The sequence below is a fragment of the Crocuta crocuta genome, unplaced genomic scaffold (assembly GCF_008692635.1).
Source record: "Crocuta crocuta isolate KB4526 unplaced genomic scaffold, BGI_CrCroc_1.0 scaffold95, whole genome shotgun sequence".
NCBI lineage: Eukaryota > Metazoa > Chordata > Mammalia > Carnivora > Hyaenidae > Crocuta > Crocuta crocuta.
In genome coordinates, this window is record NW_027530971.1 from 6,853,035 (window position 1) to 6,869,506 (window position 16,472).

General features: G+C 44.7%; 1 protein-coding gene and 1 long non-coding RNA gene across 6 annotated transcripts in view; one reads left to right on the forward strand and one right to left on the reverse strand.

Annotated features, from left to right (window-relative positions):
• The first annotated feature begins 1,056 nt into the window (after positions 1-1,056).
• On the forward strand, positions 1,057-2,149 carry LOC144236251 (uncharacterized). The gene is made up of 3 exons (XR_013336469.1): positions 1,057-1,341; positions 1,771-1,975; positions 2,063-2,149. It is a non-coding gene; the product is annotated as an uncharacterized LOC144236251 (long non-coding RNA).
• Positions 2,150-2,445: 296 nt separating this feature from the next.
• Positions 2,446-16,472, reverse strand: part of LOC144236248 (allergen Fel d 4-like) — a 41,886-nt gene continuing 27,859 nt past the window's right edge. For 2 of the 5 annotated variants that reach the window (XM_077769888.1, XM_077769893.1), the window contains exons 7-9: positions 14,570-14,622; positions 14,068-14,292; positions 11,421-11,462 (exon numbers count right to left, since the gene is read on the reverse strand). In XM_077769888.1, the coding sequence (XP_077626014.1) occupies positions 14,261-14,292; positions 14,570-14,622 (85 nt within the window). In that variant the 3' untranslated portion in view covers positions 11,421-11,462; positions 14,068-14,260. Of the gene's footprint in view, positions 2,501-9,938; positions 10,840-11,353; positions 11,463-14,067; positions 14,293-14,569; positions 14,623-16,472 lie in introns of those variants that run through there. The other 3 variants (XM_077769890.1, XM_077769891.1, XM_077769889.1) reach the window with 3 other exon arrangements.

A 16,472-nucleotide genomic window follows, 5' to 3' on the forward strand; every position in this document is an offset into this window, starting at 1 on the left:
GGTGTGGGACTGGGGGGGGCGGAGGGAGGGGAGGGGAGAGAAACCCCAGGTGCCCCCTTCCTCCCCCGCAGTCCTCTGGGCTCCTGAGTGTTGTAGATGAGCAGGGGACCATTCCTTGCTGCTTTGACCTTCTTTCCCAGAGACCAACCCTCTCGAAAGAGGAGCGGGGGGTGCCCGCAGTGGCCCCCTTGTTAGGAAGAGCAGCTGAGAAGAGACCAGGAAAGTGGAGGGGAGAGGACATGGGGCTGGGAAGGCCATTGGCACCAAGGGCAGCAGGGACAGGCTGGGTGAGCAGAGCCAGCAGGGGCCGGATGCCTCTGAAGGTCAAAGTCAGCACGAGCCAGCGGGCACTCATGGCTGTCCCTGCTTCTTCTCCAAAGAGAGAACAATCCCCCCTAGGAATACTCTTCAGAGTGAAAAACGGAGATAAGGGAGAAATCCTGAAAGCATGGGTACTTCTCCAAAACAGCCTCAATCTCCTAGAAAGTGTCCATCTGTTTTGAATCAGACTACTTTCTGCTGGAGGCAGAAATTGTAGCTTCAGAAGAAAACTACAGAAAAACTATTCCCCTCTTTAAGCCTAACAGGGGATACTCTGCACCGGGGGCTCCTGGGGGGGCTCGGTTGGTTGAGCATCCGACTTCGGCTCAAGTCGTGATCTCCCCGGCTCCTCCGTGTAGAGGCTGCTTCCGATCCTCTGTACCCCCTCCCCCCTGCCCCTCTCCTGTTCTCTCTCAAATAATTTTAAAAAGTTTAATATACTAAAACTCCGTGCACCTGCACCGTGTCCGAATGAGGGATTTCTGTGCCTTAAACACCAACTGAGCTCATCTGAGGGTAGATTTACAATCCCTTGCAAGGTTTCTCTTCCTCGGCAGTACTGATACTTGGGTCTGGCTAATTCTTTACTGGGAGAGGGGGGTGTTGGGGGGGGCTATCTTACGCATTTGGGAAGTTCAGCAACCTCTGGCCTCCACCCACTAGAGGTCAGTATCCTCCCCTGCCTAGTTGAAATAACCAAAAATATTTATTGTCAAAAGTCCCCTGGGGGCAGAGATCCCTCATCACGGAGAACCCCTTTGCTAAGGCGCTCTTCTCTCCCATTCCTAGGGTCCCGGGGGCACAGAGGTAAAACCCCTGGAGCGGACTCTGGAGGCATGGCTGGTAAACAACTACAGGCGCTTCCAGTTCGCCAGGTGCGCGAAGACTCCCAGGGGAGGCGTGGGAGGCTTAACTAAACACGACCTGCTTTGCCTGCAAGCCCGGAGGGAAAAGGCAGGAGGAAACCCAGGAATCTGCATGACCCGCAGCATTAAAAGACCGCAGGATGATGAAAGACGTGTAAGTGAGAATATAAGGCATGACTGGACGCAGAGGTCGGGCACTTAGCAAGCTTCACCTGTTCACTTCCGGGGGTGGGTTTAAGTTAATTTTGAGAGCACAGGTATGGGGGGCGGGTAGAGAGGAGGAAAGACAGAATCCAAGTAGGCTCCACACTCCGCCCAGAGCCAGCTTGGGATCCTTTCTCCCTCTCCCTCTGCCCCTCCTCTGCTTGCACAAGTACACTCCTCTCACGCGCATGCTCACAGCGCTCTGGCAGTACTTTACTTCTTACAAAAACAGCTACTTTACTCCTTCACTCCTAATTGACTTAATTCAAGTATTCCCTAGGGCAACCTTAATCCTCTGACAGCTTCTCAAGAAAAACGAGTGCAGCACAGGCCTGAGCCTAGGCAGCAATTAAGACTCAGACTTCTTTGTATTCCCCAGTCTCTCTCTTCGAGCCAAGATCCCAGGACCTTGCGGCGCCTTCTCTCCCCAAACCAGCAGACTTTCCTGACAGACCCCAGACTCCGAAGGCCTCAAACCTGGGTTTTGGGGAAATGAATACTAATGGGGCCCAGCCCCGCGAAGACCGTTAAGAAGTAATCTTCAGGTGGAGGGGATGGGAAGAGAACACTCCCGTCAGGACAAGGTGGGTCCCTTGGTTCCTCCCCCAGTAGACCACCCCCTGGGGAAGGGGAAGGGGGATCACCTGTGTGATGGACGTTTGCTTCCACAGGTTCCACGCACAGCACTGAGCAAGTCAAGGGATCCCATCAATCAAATTTTCCTCTACAAGGAGGAGGCCGTGTTCTCAGAACCACAGCAAAAAGCTGGTGGAGAACAAAATGGGCTCTGGATCTCCGCCAGACCCAAGCTGAGGGCTGGTGTTGGAGGATCGGGCAAGATGTAGGAGAACCGTAGGAACTGGTACCACATTGGTCCCTTTTGTGTGGAGATCCTTAATCCTGCTGGAATTCCATTTTTAAGTCCCTGATAATGCAGCTGGCTTCTCCCTGAATCTTCTTGAAATGTTCTTTTGATGGGTGGCTGAAATCCGACCTTTTGTTGAAATAAGCCTCTTCAGTAGGGTTTCCAGAGACCAGGGTTCCTCAGGTGTGACAACAGCTCTGTGCATAGCATCAACCGAAGCCTGTTGCACGTTGCTGCCGGGGGCCTGGGGGAAACAAAGGGACTCGGGCAACTGTAAAGCTCCTGCCGTCTCCAGGAAGCGTGTAGAATGTGGCAGGTCTCCTCCTTAGCTTGCAAGTGAGCTAAAGTCTCAGACTCCATGGTTCTTGATCACTTTATAAGGAGAGTGGGATGCTGAAAACGTGGCTTTCTGGGAAGGAAAGGACCGACCCTTTGCAGGCTGGGTTAGGGGATGGGAGAGGCAAACCCCTGGGATCTGGTAGCAAGTGCTCTTGCCCAATTGGGGGTGTGTTAAGAGTCTCCCTCTGTCCTACCTGTGAAGGAGCCTGACTGGGCTAGGTGGGATTGAAACCTGAAGCCCAAATAGTGCTTCCGCTGGCTGCTCACTCCTGCACTGCGAGGTGCTACGAGCAGCTGCTGGACTGCTGGGAACCATACGTGGGCCTTGCTTCCTGTACACAGCTGCTCTTGCAGTCATTCCTGCATCCCTCCCACCAGCCACTTTGAAGAAAAAGCCAAGTATGTTAGGGAACATTGGGTGGTGACAGGGTGGTGGCTCTGTTGGCCACAGGCACCGAAGTCTCCATCCTACTTGGTCATGGGCAAGAAGGGATGCCTGGATTGGGTTCACGGTCAAAGGGGAGAGAAACCTGTGTGATCTTGTGTGTGGAGTCCTTTGGACCGACTCCGTAGGCTTTCCTTGTTGTGTCTAAATCTGACTGTAGTTTTTTTTTAAAATTTATTCCATCTAAGTGTACTACAGAATTCTCATCTGACCCATCCCCCCACCCCCCCTCTGCTAACCATCACTTCTTAGTGAAGTCTTTTTTCCTTTGCTCACTCGTTTCATAAATCCCACATGAATGAGATCATCTGGTGTTTCGGACTTCCCTTTCTTCGCATGTACTCCGTAGCTCTATCCATGTTGTAAAAGGCAAGATTTCTTTATGGCTGAATAATCACATATTCATACATATACACAGTGCATGTGTGTATCACATCTTTACCCATTCATCTATCGATGGACACTTGGACAGCTTCCATATCTTGGCTATTGTAAACAATGCTGCAATAAACACTGGAGTGCATGTATCCCTTTGAATTCGTGTGTTCGTATTCTTTGGGTAAATACCCAGTAGTGCAATTACTAGATGCTAAGGTAATTCAATTTTTAACTTGAAGCTCGATACACTTTCCTAGAGTGGTTACACCAGTTCGTATTCCCCCCAAGAGTACACGATGGTACCTTTGTCTCCACATCCTTGCTAAGTTTTGTTTTGGGTTCCCCCCCCTTTGGTCATTAGGATAGGAGGGGTGATATCTCATAGTTCTGACCTGCATTTTCCAGACGATGAGTGGTCTTGAATGTTTTCATGTATCAGCCATCTGTATGTCGCCTTTGGAGAAGTGTCTGACCTCTGCCCGTTTTTCAAATTTGACTATTTCTTGGGTGTTGTGCTGTAGCTGTTCTTTATATTTTTTGATACTAACCCTTTATGGACATTGTCCTCTGTAAATGTCTTCTCCCATTCCATCACTGTGCAGGAACTTTTTATTTTGGTGTAGTCCCAATAGTTGTCTTTTGTTTTCGTTGCCTCAGGAGGCAGATCTGGAAAAAATGTTGCTGTAGCTGATGTCAAATTACTGTCTGTGCTCCTAAAGGATTTCTGTGACTTCAGGTCTTTAATCCACTTGAGTTTTTGTGTATGGTGAAAGTGTTCAGTTTCATTCTTGTAGCTGTCAATTTTCCCAGCACCATTTGTTGACTTGGCCAGTGTATGTTCATACCATATTAAATATTAATGGACCACATAATTGTAGGTTTCTGGGTTTTCTGTTCCATTGATCTGTGTCCATTTTTGTGCCAGTTCCATACTGTTCTAATTAGTACTGCTTAATAATATAGAACTTAATCTAGAATTGATTCCTCCCAGTATGTTTTTTCCCCCAAGATGGGCTATTTGAAGGCTTTTGAGGTTCCATATAACTTTTAGGGTGGGTCTAGTTTTGTGGAAAAAATGCTGTTGGTATTTTTGACTGCTTTAAATCTGCAGATTGCTTTGGATAGTATAGAAATCTTAATATTCTTCCAACTCATGAGCATGGAATGTCTTTCTGATTCTTTGCATCTTGAATTTTCTTTCATTGGCGTTAGCTTTTGGAGTACAGGTCTTTCACTTCTAAGTTTATTCTTAGATATCTTCCGTCTTTTGGTGCAGTTGTGAATGGGATGCTTTTATTAAGCTTTTTTTTTAACGTTCATTTTTGAGAGTATGAGCAGGTGAGGGGCAGAGAGAGGGAGACAGAATCTGAAGCAGGCTCTAGGCTCTGAGCTGTCAAAACAGAGCCCAATGCAGGGCTCAAACTCCCAAACTGAGATCATGACCAGAGCTGAAGTTGGATGCTTAACTGAGCCACTGAGGCATTCCATGAATGGGATTGTTTGCTTAATTTCATTATCTGCTGCTTCATCATTAGTGGAGAGGAATGCAACAGACTTCTGTATGCTGATTCTTTAAAATTTTAAGTAAACTATCTCCAACATAGGGCTCAAATTCACCACCCAAAGATCGAGTTGCATGCACTACTTGGCCAGCCAGGTACCCCTGTATACTAGTTTTATATCCTGTGACTTTATAGAATATGATAATCAGTTCTAGTAGTATTTTGGTGGAGTTTTTAGGGTTTTCTACATAGTACATCATCTACAACTAGTTTTATTTCTTCCTTGCTAATTTGGGTGCCTTTTATTTAGGTTGTCTGATTGCTGTGGCTAGGACTTCAGCACTATGTTGAATAAGAGTGGACATCCTGGTCTTGTTCCTGACCTTGGAGGAAAAGCTGCTTTTCATTATGGAGTATGTCCACTGTGGGTTTTTTTATACACGGCCTTCATTATGTTGAAGTATGTTTTCTCTAAACTTTGCAGAGTTCTTAACATGAATGCATGTTATATTTTGTCAAATGCTTTTTCTGCATCTGTTGAATGATCACATGGTTTTTATGCTTTCTTACTGATGTGACATAACACGTTAATATGTGAAAATTGAACCAGTTTTGCATCCCAGGAGTAAACTCCACTGATCATGTTGTAGGATTTTTATTTTTAATGTTGGACTTGGTTTGCTTAAATTGAGGATTTTTGTATCTATATTTGTGAGATATTGGCCTGTAGTTCTTTTTCCCTCCCCCACCACTACTTGTTTAGGTGTAGGTGTACCCTACTTGTTCAGGTGTAGGTGTAAGGTTAGGTCACAATTTTTCTTGAGGTAGGCCTGTATTGCTATAAATTTCCCTCTTAGAACCAACCACTTTTGCTGCATCCTATAGGAATTGTTATAGGCTTACCTTTACCCACCCCAGAGGGGATTAGCCTGTTAGAAGAGCTCTATATAGAGAAGGGCTAGTAGGACTAACTCCACTGCCATTTACCGCCAGTAGGAGAGTCAGAATTCAGCATGGGAGCCTCTACCCTCTGACGTCCAAAGTTCTCACTACATAGATGTCTTGTTCGTTGGCAGCCAGAAGCTGGTCTCCATTTCTGCCAGTGGAGGTGGTTGACAACTATGAAAATCTAGGGGGCTGGATGTCAAGTACAATTTCTTCTGTCTATATAGGTAGGTTCAGGGTGTTCAATCCCTCTGGCACTCAAGGGGGAGAAAGTGCTATCTTTGCCTTGACTCCTACCTTCTATCCCCACAAAAAGGAACCCTCATACCTTAGATTCTTTAAGCATTTGAGACAGAAGTTTGACTCTGCAGATGGGAGGCTTTAACAAAGGGAGACAGATTTTACCTAGAGTTGCCCTTGGGGTTTTGAACTTGTAGCCATATCAGAGGGGTCACCAAGTAAACTCCTTTTGGAAAGCTGCTCTTAGTTTGCTGAGCTCTCAGTGAGTCAGAACAATTGATGTCTGAAGGCCCTGTGATGCTCAGTTCCCAAAATACCATTTGGGGGTTGGTCAACTTGGACTCCAGGACTAACGGGGAAGGGGGGGGTGTGAGAAAAACCCAAAAAGCCTTGTCAAGAAATGACCTGATCTAATTCAAGAACACAGCTGTCCAGACCCCAACAGCTCCATCTAGTCTTTACTTGGGGGGAAAAGCACACAATCCCTTATGGAAACTTCACTTCCCACACCCCCTTCTTCCCTGTCTGGAGCCAAAGACCCTGGCCCAGTGGTGCCACCTTCTTCCACCTTCATATGCTGGCTAATGAGGTTTTGGGGAAGTTGAAACCTGGTAGTGGTGTCCACTGAGCTGGTAGAGCTGTTCACTCAGAGCCAGACCTGCAGAGCTAGAAGTGGATGTGGTCATCCCATTTATTGGGCAGAATTCAGACTCCTGGACTGTTGCCGATGGCCTAACTTGTTTTGGCAGTCTGTACTTCCCCAAGTGGAACCATCAAAAATGCTAGGCTTGCTGATGGAACTGTCTGGGTCACTCAGATGGATGCCTGAGGCATAAGCCATTTCTGGGACCTACTGGGATCAACTGATCGAACCTAACTCTGCTCTTAATGCAGAGGCTACTGTCACATGCCAGCCTGTGACTTGAGCCATAAGTTGACCTGCCTGTCCCAGAGTGGGGATGGCCATATCCTAAGGGAGGTTTCTCCTCCTCCTGCTTTACAGATAGATTTCAGCAGCTCTTTGACTACCCCCACCCTCACCCCCACCTGTGGCAGTCAGGGCCTGTCTGCCCTGACTTCAGTTTGTCTATCAGCCTCTTCACTGAAGGGGATGCCTAGGGGATTCCAACTTTAATCTCAAGTTTAATAAAAAGGTCTGTTTTTCACCTGATTCTTCCAGATGAAAAGCTTGAGTATGAGTAAGGGATGACTGGATAAAAAGTGGTTATAGATACTGGCATGGGACAGAATTGGGGGGTGGGGGGCAACGAAGCAGCAGCTCAGGGGTGTGGTGGGGAGGAAGGGCATTAATGACCTCTTTCAGAACTTCCCTCAGATGTGCTGTAGGGAAGCCCCTGGTATATCTCTCCCAAAGGGGTGAAAGAAATTTACCTGCTGAGTGTGCCTCCTCAGTCAGACGGCTCTGACCATTCTGTGAAGTAGATGTGACCCAGCTAGTGCTGGGACAAACTAAAGTGTCTTCAGACCTTCCAAATGGTTGAGCCGGAGACTCAAAGGCTTACCAGTTGGTTGGGAGGCCATGTTGGAGCTACTGTCAGCCTGTGCTTTCTGCAGAATGTAGACCCCAGTTCAGAGGACCTCCCCAAACTAAACTTTCCAAGGACACTGTATTCTCTTGAATTGTATGGCTTATGTGGAAGCTAATATCAGCTTTCTCTCTCCTAAAACAGTGGCTTATCCCTAAAGAAGTCATCTGGAAGTGTTTCAAGAAACCGCACCTTGGTCCTAGTGGGCACCCAGGTCAGCCTTCATTCTCCGGCCTGGGTTGTTACCCAACCCAGAATTACCATAGATTTCCCCATTGGGGGCCAAGATAAATGTGCAGTTCTTACATCCTGTTCCTTGTGGATTAATGCTTTAGTTGATACAGAAACCTAAGGAAAGAGCCACTTTGACTAGGTGGATACTACTGGCTTCATGGGCTTGGTTCAGCTGGAACCCTGGGGGTATAGCTGAGAACAACACTGCAGATTCTGATTTTGTCGCTTACAGTACAGATAGAATGGATCTGGTCTTGGCTCCTGTTGGCTTAATTATGCCAGTCAGTGAACCATTATGATTTCTCATAGGAAAACCTGCCAGAAGTCAAGATAATATAGAAATGAGGGATGGATATTGTTTGGGGAGGGGAGTAGACAGTCCTCAATAGCATTTCTGTATGTGTTGTGACCACTTCCGGATTGTCTTTTCACGTGCCTCGGTGATCAATAGACTGGGAAGACCAGGGTAAATGGCATGTTAATTTCCTGACCACCAGTAACTGATAATGGCTCACCATTGCCACATGGATGTCCAATAGGCATCTCAACATTTCTACATGTGAACTCCTGGTCTCTTAAACTTGTAACTCCTGTAATTTTCTTTTGACTAACATCAACTCCACTTTTCCTGTTGCTTGGGCAGAAACCTAAGATGTCATTCTTTTTCTCTTCCTAAATGTCCCATCCATCAGGAATTCCTATTGGCTGTCTTTCAAAATACATCCAGAAACATGCTACTCCTCACTGCCTCTACTACCCTCTCCCTAGTGCCAGTCTGGACCATCTCCTCTCGGCTTGCCTCAGGGGTGGTGCTGTAGGGTATTTCAGATCCATCGCACTAGATGTTCCTTTTGGCCCTGGCTGGAGCCTTTCCAGAGTGCTGCATGGAAGATCTCGATTCTTCTTGGCTTTGTCTTCCCTAGCTGATGCTGCATTCCCACTTTACTCTGGTTTGCTAACACAGCCTTTGATGTTCTGCTTTCCAACTCCCAAATCTATCTCCATTCTTCTCTATTATTACCACCTCTTCTTTGGTTTTTAAGGGATTCTGCCTCCACTTTTCCCTCCTTAAACATCTAAGTTCACTGTAGTGGAGTTTCAGGAGGGAACACAGGCAATCCTATGCCTAAGTTACCATGTTTAAATGGGAGTCCTAGCAGTAATCTTGTAAATAGAAGCAGCCTTCTGGGCCACACAGTTAATTGTGCTATTCTCTTAACACATTCTCCAAACATCTTACAGATGTATTCATAAACCATGCCTTGAAGCAGTAAGAATGTTGCTGGAAATTTAATCTTAAAACTAATGTTAAATACATCTAGAGAGTGTTCTGAGAAGGTTGAAGCATCTTGAAGATGGAGACTAAGGTTTCTAATGGAGGTAATGTCTAAGGGTCATCTGGATATAGAGCTCTACCAGTATATCTGTGCTTTATTTGTACCTATCTGTTCCGATAATGTGGTTCTCCTAACAATGTGCTTTTATTCTACAAATCTTAGTGCATATTACATGTGTCATATTCTTGGTGTTCACTAGGACTTCCTACTGCATGTGGTATACCAGAGCTACATGAACAAAACCAGGTTTTTCTTCCCCCGGAATTCCACTTGAATCAAGTTCCTGAGCTGCCCAGGCGCCCCTCTTTTCTCATTTACATCCAAGTTAGCATATAGTGCAATAATGATTTCGGGAGTAGATTCCAGTGATTCATCCCCTATGTAGAACACCCAGTGCTCGTTCCAACAGATGTCTTCCTTAATGCCCCTTACCCCTATAGCCCATCCCCCCACCCACAGCCCCTCTAGCAACCCTGTTTGTTCTCTCTATATCAGAGTCTCTTATGTTTTGTCCTGCTCCTTGTTTTTATATTGTTTTTGCTTCCCCTCCCTCATGTTCATCTCTCTTGTATCTTAAATTCCACATATGAGTGAAGTCCTATGATATTTGTCTGACTAATTTCACTTAGCATAATACTGTCTAGTTCCATCCATGTAGTTTGCAAGTGGCAAGATTTCGTTCTTCTTGTCAAGTAATACTCTATTGTGTATATATAAACCACATCTTTATCCATTTATTAGTTGATGGACATTTGGGCTCTTTCCATACTTTGGCTGTTGTTGATAGTGCTGCTATAAACATTGAGGTGCATGTCCCCCTATGAATCAGCACTCCTGTATCCTTTAGATAAATTCCTAGTAGTGCTATTTCTGGGTCGTAGGGTAATTCTATTCTTAAATTTTTTGAGGAACCACTACACTGTTTTCCAGAGTGGCTGCACCAGTTTGCATTCCCACCAGTAGTGCAAGAGGGGTCCCATTTCTCCACATCCTCGCCAACACCTGTTGTTGCCTGAGTTGTTCATTTTAGCCACTCTGACCAGTGTGAGGTGGGATCTCAATGTGGGTTTGATTTATTTCCCTGATGGTGAGTAACGCTGAGCATCTTTTCATGTGTCTGTTGGCCATCTGGATGTCTTGTTGGGAAAAATGTCTATTCATGTCTTCTGCCCATTTCTTCACTGGATTGTTTTTTTGGGTGTTGAGTTTGGTAAATTCCCCATAGATTTTGAATGCTAACTCTTTATCTGATATGTCATTGGCAAATATCTTCTCCCATTCTGTCGGTTGCCTTTTGTTTTCCTGATTGTTTCATTTGCTGTGCAGAAGCTTTTTATCTTGATGAGGTCCCAATAGTTCATTTTTGCTTTTATTTTCCTTGCCTTTGGAGACCTGTGGAATAAGAAGTTGCTGCAGCCAAGATCAAAGAGGTGGTTACCTGTTTTCTCTAGGGTTTTAGTGGTTTCCTGTCTCACATTTAGGTCTTTCATCCATTTTGAGTTTATTTTTGTGTGGTGTAAGAGAGTGGTCCAGTTTCGTTCTCCTTCATTTTGCTGTCCAGTTCTCCCAGCACAATTTGCTAAAAGGACCATCTTTTTTCCACTGGATATTCTTTCCTGCAGTCAGGAATATTTAAAGGCAAAGGGAAAAAAAAAAGGTCGGGGTAATAAGTTGCATAGGTGCTTAGTACACCCATTACCCTTTTGGTTACAGGTTTAATTTCCATATAGGTACTTAATGTGTTTTCCTTGGATTCTGGGGGATGAGGGGAAGTTTGGGGTTCTGTGTAACACACTGTAATTTTTCCTACTTAGAGTACCAAGTGGGGGTACCTGGGTGGCCCAGTTGGTTAAGGATCTGCCTTCAGCTCAGGTCATAATCTCACGGTTTGTGCGCCTGAGCCCTGCATCAGGTTCTGTGCTGACAGCTCAGAGCCTGGAGCCTGCTTTGGATTCTGTGTCTCCCTCTCTCTCTGCGCCTTCCCCACTAGCATTCATTTCTCCCTCTCCCCCTTCCCCCTCTCCCCTGTCCCTCTCCCTCTCTCTCCCTCTCCTACATTGCTGATGGAAACATAAAATGATGCAGCCACTCTAGAGTTTTTAAAAGAAATTGACAAACTTAAATACATACCTAGTATATGGCCCAGCTATTCCGCTCCCAGGTATGACCCAGAAGAAGCATGTCCATAAATAGACTCATACATGAATGTTCATCGTACTTTATAATAGCCAAGTGTCCACTAAGATGAATGGATAAAAAAATGTTAGTATATTGTAAAACAGGACACTACTCAGCAATATAAAAGAACAGACTACTGACAAGCACAAAATGAACCTCCAAATAATTATGCCAGCTGAAATTAGCCAGAACAACAACAAAAGCATTCATACTAGTGACAGCACTGACAGATCTAGAAAACGCAAAAAAAAAAAAAAAAAAAAAGTGGCTAAAATTAATTAAGNACTAGTGACAGCACTGACAGATCTAGAAAACAAAAAAAAAAAAAAAAAAAAATGTGTGCATAACTAATTCAGGCTTGACAGAAATATGGAGAATGAAGGTAGCAGTATTAGGCTGTGGGAATCTGGCGGCTTGGGTAATCATCGTCTGCGCTGCTGACTGGGCCTTATTTCCCGGGCCAGGCTCTCCTGAACAATCTGGCACTCCAGCTCTCAGCCTGTCTTTATTGATAGGTTAGCCAGTAATTGTCTATTATTCTAGTAACCAAAACATATCCATCATACATCTTTTGAAATCAACAGAACAGTGTTTCTAAAATGCTAATTTTTCAGAACAGCTAGTATCTTGATGGGCTGGCTTCCAGAAGCAGGCAGTTTCAATTAAAGTTCTGTCCCGGGACAGGAGAATCAAATGACAGAGTCCTCTAAGCCAAGAATAGGGCTTTGGAATCTTCTTCCTTGCCCTTGAAATCCCAAAATAACCTCAGGGTGTCCTGGTTTGATATTTACTCTGGGAGTTTATTTGACATTTATCTAAATTTCCTCCATTCCGGTTTAAGTAAATCATGATATTTGAAGAACAGTAACAGGACAGCTTGTAAATATCTCCTTAATCCCACAGTCCTGTATAACTGAATGCCCATTTTAGTGAAAGCACTCTGAGGGGTTTAGGCTGATAAACCTGTTTATTTGGGGGGAAATGTAGCACAAATAACTATAGTAAATAACAGGGAAGAGGCCATGTATAGAAAAGAGGGCCGGCAAACTTCTTTCTCTAAAAGACCACATAGTAAATATTTTACTTTGCAGGCCAAGAGGTAAAGCCAAAAATATTATGTAGGTACTAAAATAACACAGAAAATACATTTTCATATATTTGATGAAACTAAAACTTATGGAGTACAATTTATTTTTAATATAGGTGTATTAGAACAGTTGGGGGAGGGAATAACGTTTTGCTTGATTGGGGATGAAAATAAGCGTTCCTAATATCACATGGATTGCAAATGTTCTTGGCTCATGGGCTATCCAAAAACAGGCAGAGGGAAGGATTTGGCCTATAGGCTACGGTTTGCCAACCCCTGGTATAGGAAGTATGGTTTCAATGTTTAAAGTATTCCTGAGGTTCTGGCTAACATTATAGGGAGAAAAGAGAAAAGGACGTGTAAGGATTGGAAGACCTACGTTAACATGTACTTGCAAATATGACCATACATCTATAAAACCAACAGAATCCATAAAGTATTAGAACTGATTTTAACTAATTTAAAAATGTCATCAAGTTTGCTAAAGAGATCAACTTAGAAGAATCAACAGTTCTCTATATCAGCAAAAACTCAATGACTAATGGTTAAAAATCCCAGAAAACAAAACAGTGAAAGTATATAGGAATCAACAATCAAGAACACACAAGAAAATTACTAAGGAGTGGGGTGTGTGCCTGGGTGGCTCAGTTGGTTAAGCATCTGACTTTGGCTCAGGTCATGATCTCACAGTTTGGGAGTTTGAGCCCCACATAGGGCTCTATGCTGTCTGCACAGAGCCTGCTTTGGATCCTCTGTCTCCCTCGCCCTTCCCTGCTCAGTCTTTCTCAAAAATAAATCTTAAAAAAAAATTACTAAGGAAAACATTTGAAAACTCTAAAAAAGGATATAGAAGATGATCTGAATTAATTGACAGACTTGGGGCTCACTTGGTTTTGGCCTGTGAGCCCTGGGTCTGTCTTCTGACCTCCAAAACTTGTGCTGTTTTGAAGCCACTAAATTTGTAGTGATTTGTTACAGCAAAACAAAATCTGGGACCCACTTCTGTCCAGCTGAATGCCAAAGAAGAGTTTCCTCACTGTGTTTTGCTGCACAGGCAGAGTTTCCTTGCAGATACTTTTAACTCTTGGAAGTAAACATGGCACATATGATCTGAGTAACCTTAATTCACACTTGCCTGCATTTGAAATATTATTCTGTGGTGCTCTTTGCGGATTTATTTCCCTTTAATCAGCTCAATTTAGTTTCAGATCCAAGAATGTATTGATGGGCAGTGAGGTGATAGGGTGATAAGAAACTAATAGAAACAACTAACAATTTAAATATCATGGTGGAAAATTCCCAGGGGAATTGGCCCTCCAGTTCCTAACCCAAGTGTACCAAGAAGGAATAGCTAGTTCTCAGTGATGGCTGATTCCACCATAACTTTCACATAATGCCTGATTCCATTTGATATTCCAGAAAGTTTTAAAACAGGTGTGAAAACCCGATGTCTTTCTGTATCTTTTCAGTGAAATAATCTGGGTTGACATCAGCAAGATGGTGGAACAGGCGGTGTGAGCCCTCATCTCATACCCCAACAGAAACACCTATTTTAGCAACCACTCCTGGGGGAGAATACCTTATGTGAAGTGGGAGGTACAGGTTGGAGGTTTCCAGTACCCAGGTGGAGCAAAATAATCCAAGAATAGAGGTAATGAAGAAGGTAAGATGAATAGTTTCACGTCTCCTGTGTCCCCCTTCTCCCAAGGTAGCACAGCTTTGGTATCTCTGGGAGCTTGTTAGAAAGCAGAACCTCAGCAAGGGTCACTGCTTTACTTCAAAGCAAAGCAGTTGTCAGTAGTGGCTGTGAAGCAGAAATCTAGTCTCAGTAGGACCTAACGCTTTGCTGAAACAGGTGGCAAGCCAGCTGGCAAACAAGGGATAAAGGGCCCATCACACCCAAATCTGTTGTTGCAAATGGTCTCAAAGTAGCCACCTTTAAATTTAGAAAAGAAGATGGGGTGGGCAGGGCCTAAGTGCCAATCTAGAAAATCCCAGAGTTTCCAGATTCCCAAATAAGATTTGTGGGAGCTGGTTGTCTGTACACGAGAACTCAAGAGCCGAGTGCAATAGAAACCTACTAAGTTTTTGAAGAATCTTCATCACCAAAAGAAATTGAGATCTGGAAATTTGCCTGNGTGGCTGGGGGGGGAAAATGGACAAGGAAGAACCTCCTAGAGCCAGGGACCACAGAGGACAGTGAGCATAAGACCATGTTTCCACCACATTCTCTTCCCTTCTTGCGACTCAGCTTAACCACACAGATGAGGACAATGTCCTTGGGTTGGAGAAACAAGACGGAAAGAACTGCTAGCCAACTGGGAATGCTTGCCTCAGATTGTTTATAGGAAAGTGAAATTAATTCTATCTTCATTAAGCCATTACTGGATTAAGGTAGGGTCCTCCCCACCCACCCCCTTTTTTTTTTATAGCAAGCAAGCTAAACTAATGATGTCTAAAACTGATTTTTGTCCTTTCTCACTAAACTGGCTCCTCCAGCTGACTGGAGAAAATGGCAATTCTATCCTTTCAGTGGCTCAGGCCAATCTCCTTCAGTGGATCCTGTGTCCTAGCCCCTTCGGGATACACAGCATTAAACAAGACGCTGCATTGGTGATTAAGCTTGGTGCTTCCCAGAATTCCAGGCAGCACGTGCACGGAGTGGGCCCGGGTTCTAGTCTTAAAAACGTTAATACTCTTCAACCAAAGACCACCAGGAACATACCCAAAGTTGAACAAGCTGGGTTCATGACTGCAGCGAGAAAGAATGCTCCCCATGGGGAACCAGGAGTGTCTCAGCAGGAGTGTTAGGAAGAACCCTACTACAGGGTTTGGAGAAGATCTGGGGAAAGCTCTAGAGTGGATGCTTCCCCAGGTGCAAGTCTGATTGGTTATCTTAATCTTATCTATAAGGAGCAGAGATGAGCATAAGAATAAAGAAATAGAATTCACTCACTTCAGCAGAGAGACAGGCATGTTTGTGGATCGCACAATGACCTTGTTTTTATGATCACAGAGTGACCTCTGAGGTGGATGTTTTATGAGATTGTTTACGTTTAGGTCTAGCTGTGAGCATCAGCCAGCTTGTGTTAACACTAAAGCCCAGCTGTAGGAGCTGCTGATTCCAGAACAGCAGGGGCTGTTTTTTGTTTTTTTCTTCTCAAAAGGGTGGTGTTATCTCCTTTGCAGGCCACAGGTGGTCAGCTTCTCTCTATGACCCCACTGGCCATTGTGACACTTGATCCCAGCTCTGCATGGATGACCCAGGTGCTCTCCCTGGCAGGACTGCTAACATCATTCCTCTCCCTTCCCTTCCCTTCCCAGAAAGACTGCTGTTTCTGATCTACAGACATCTTCCTTGCCTTCCAGTATTCTTAACGTTTCTTGACTCATTTGAGTAAAATGTCTGGAGTTGGGAGGGTGGGTTTCAGCATGAGCTCAAGCTGCCGTCTTGACCTGGGAACAACAGAGGGTCTTTTTATGCCTCCCTCTTGGCTAACACGTGGCACTGTCCAGCCACCTCCCATCATCAACCATCATTGTGGCCCCCCCTGCATTGACCATTATTGTCAGTAACATCTTAAGCATTCTCAAGGGTAGGTTAGGCCATGGTCTTCTAGGTATCAGCTCTTCTATCCCTTAAGTACTAACATTTAAAAATGAGGGGTCATAGATTTTCTTGAGTTCTGGCATCAGGGAGATGGCTACTCCATGTTGGTAGACTTGTTGAATCACTGTGTTGTACACCTGAAACTAATAATAGCATTGTATGTCAACTCTTCTCCAAGTTAAAAAAACAAAATGAGGGATCTTAGCATGCATGACAGGTTGACTTTCTACAAAGCCCTGTATCGTATTTCAGCCAACCAGACCAAATGCTGAAGTCTGGAGCAGTAAGTCTGAACCTAACTTATTCTTCTGACCTGGAGGCAGAATAAGATGTGGGGAGTGTCACATGCCTATACAGCCCTCCCTAATTAATCC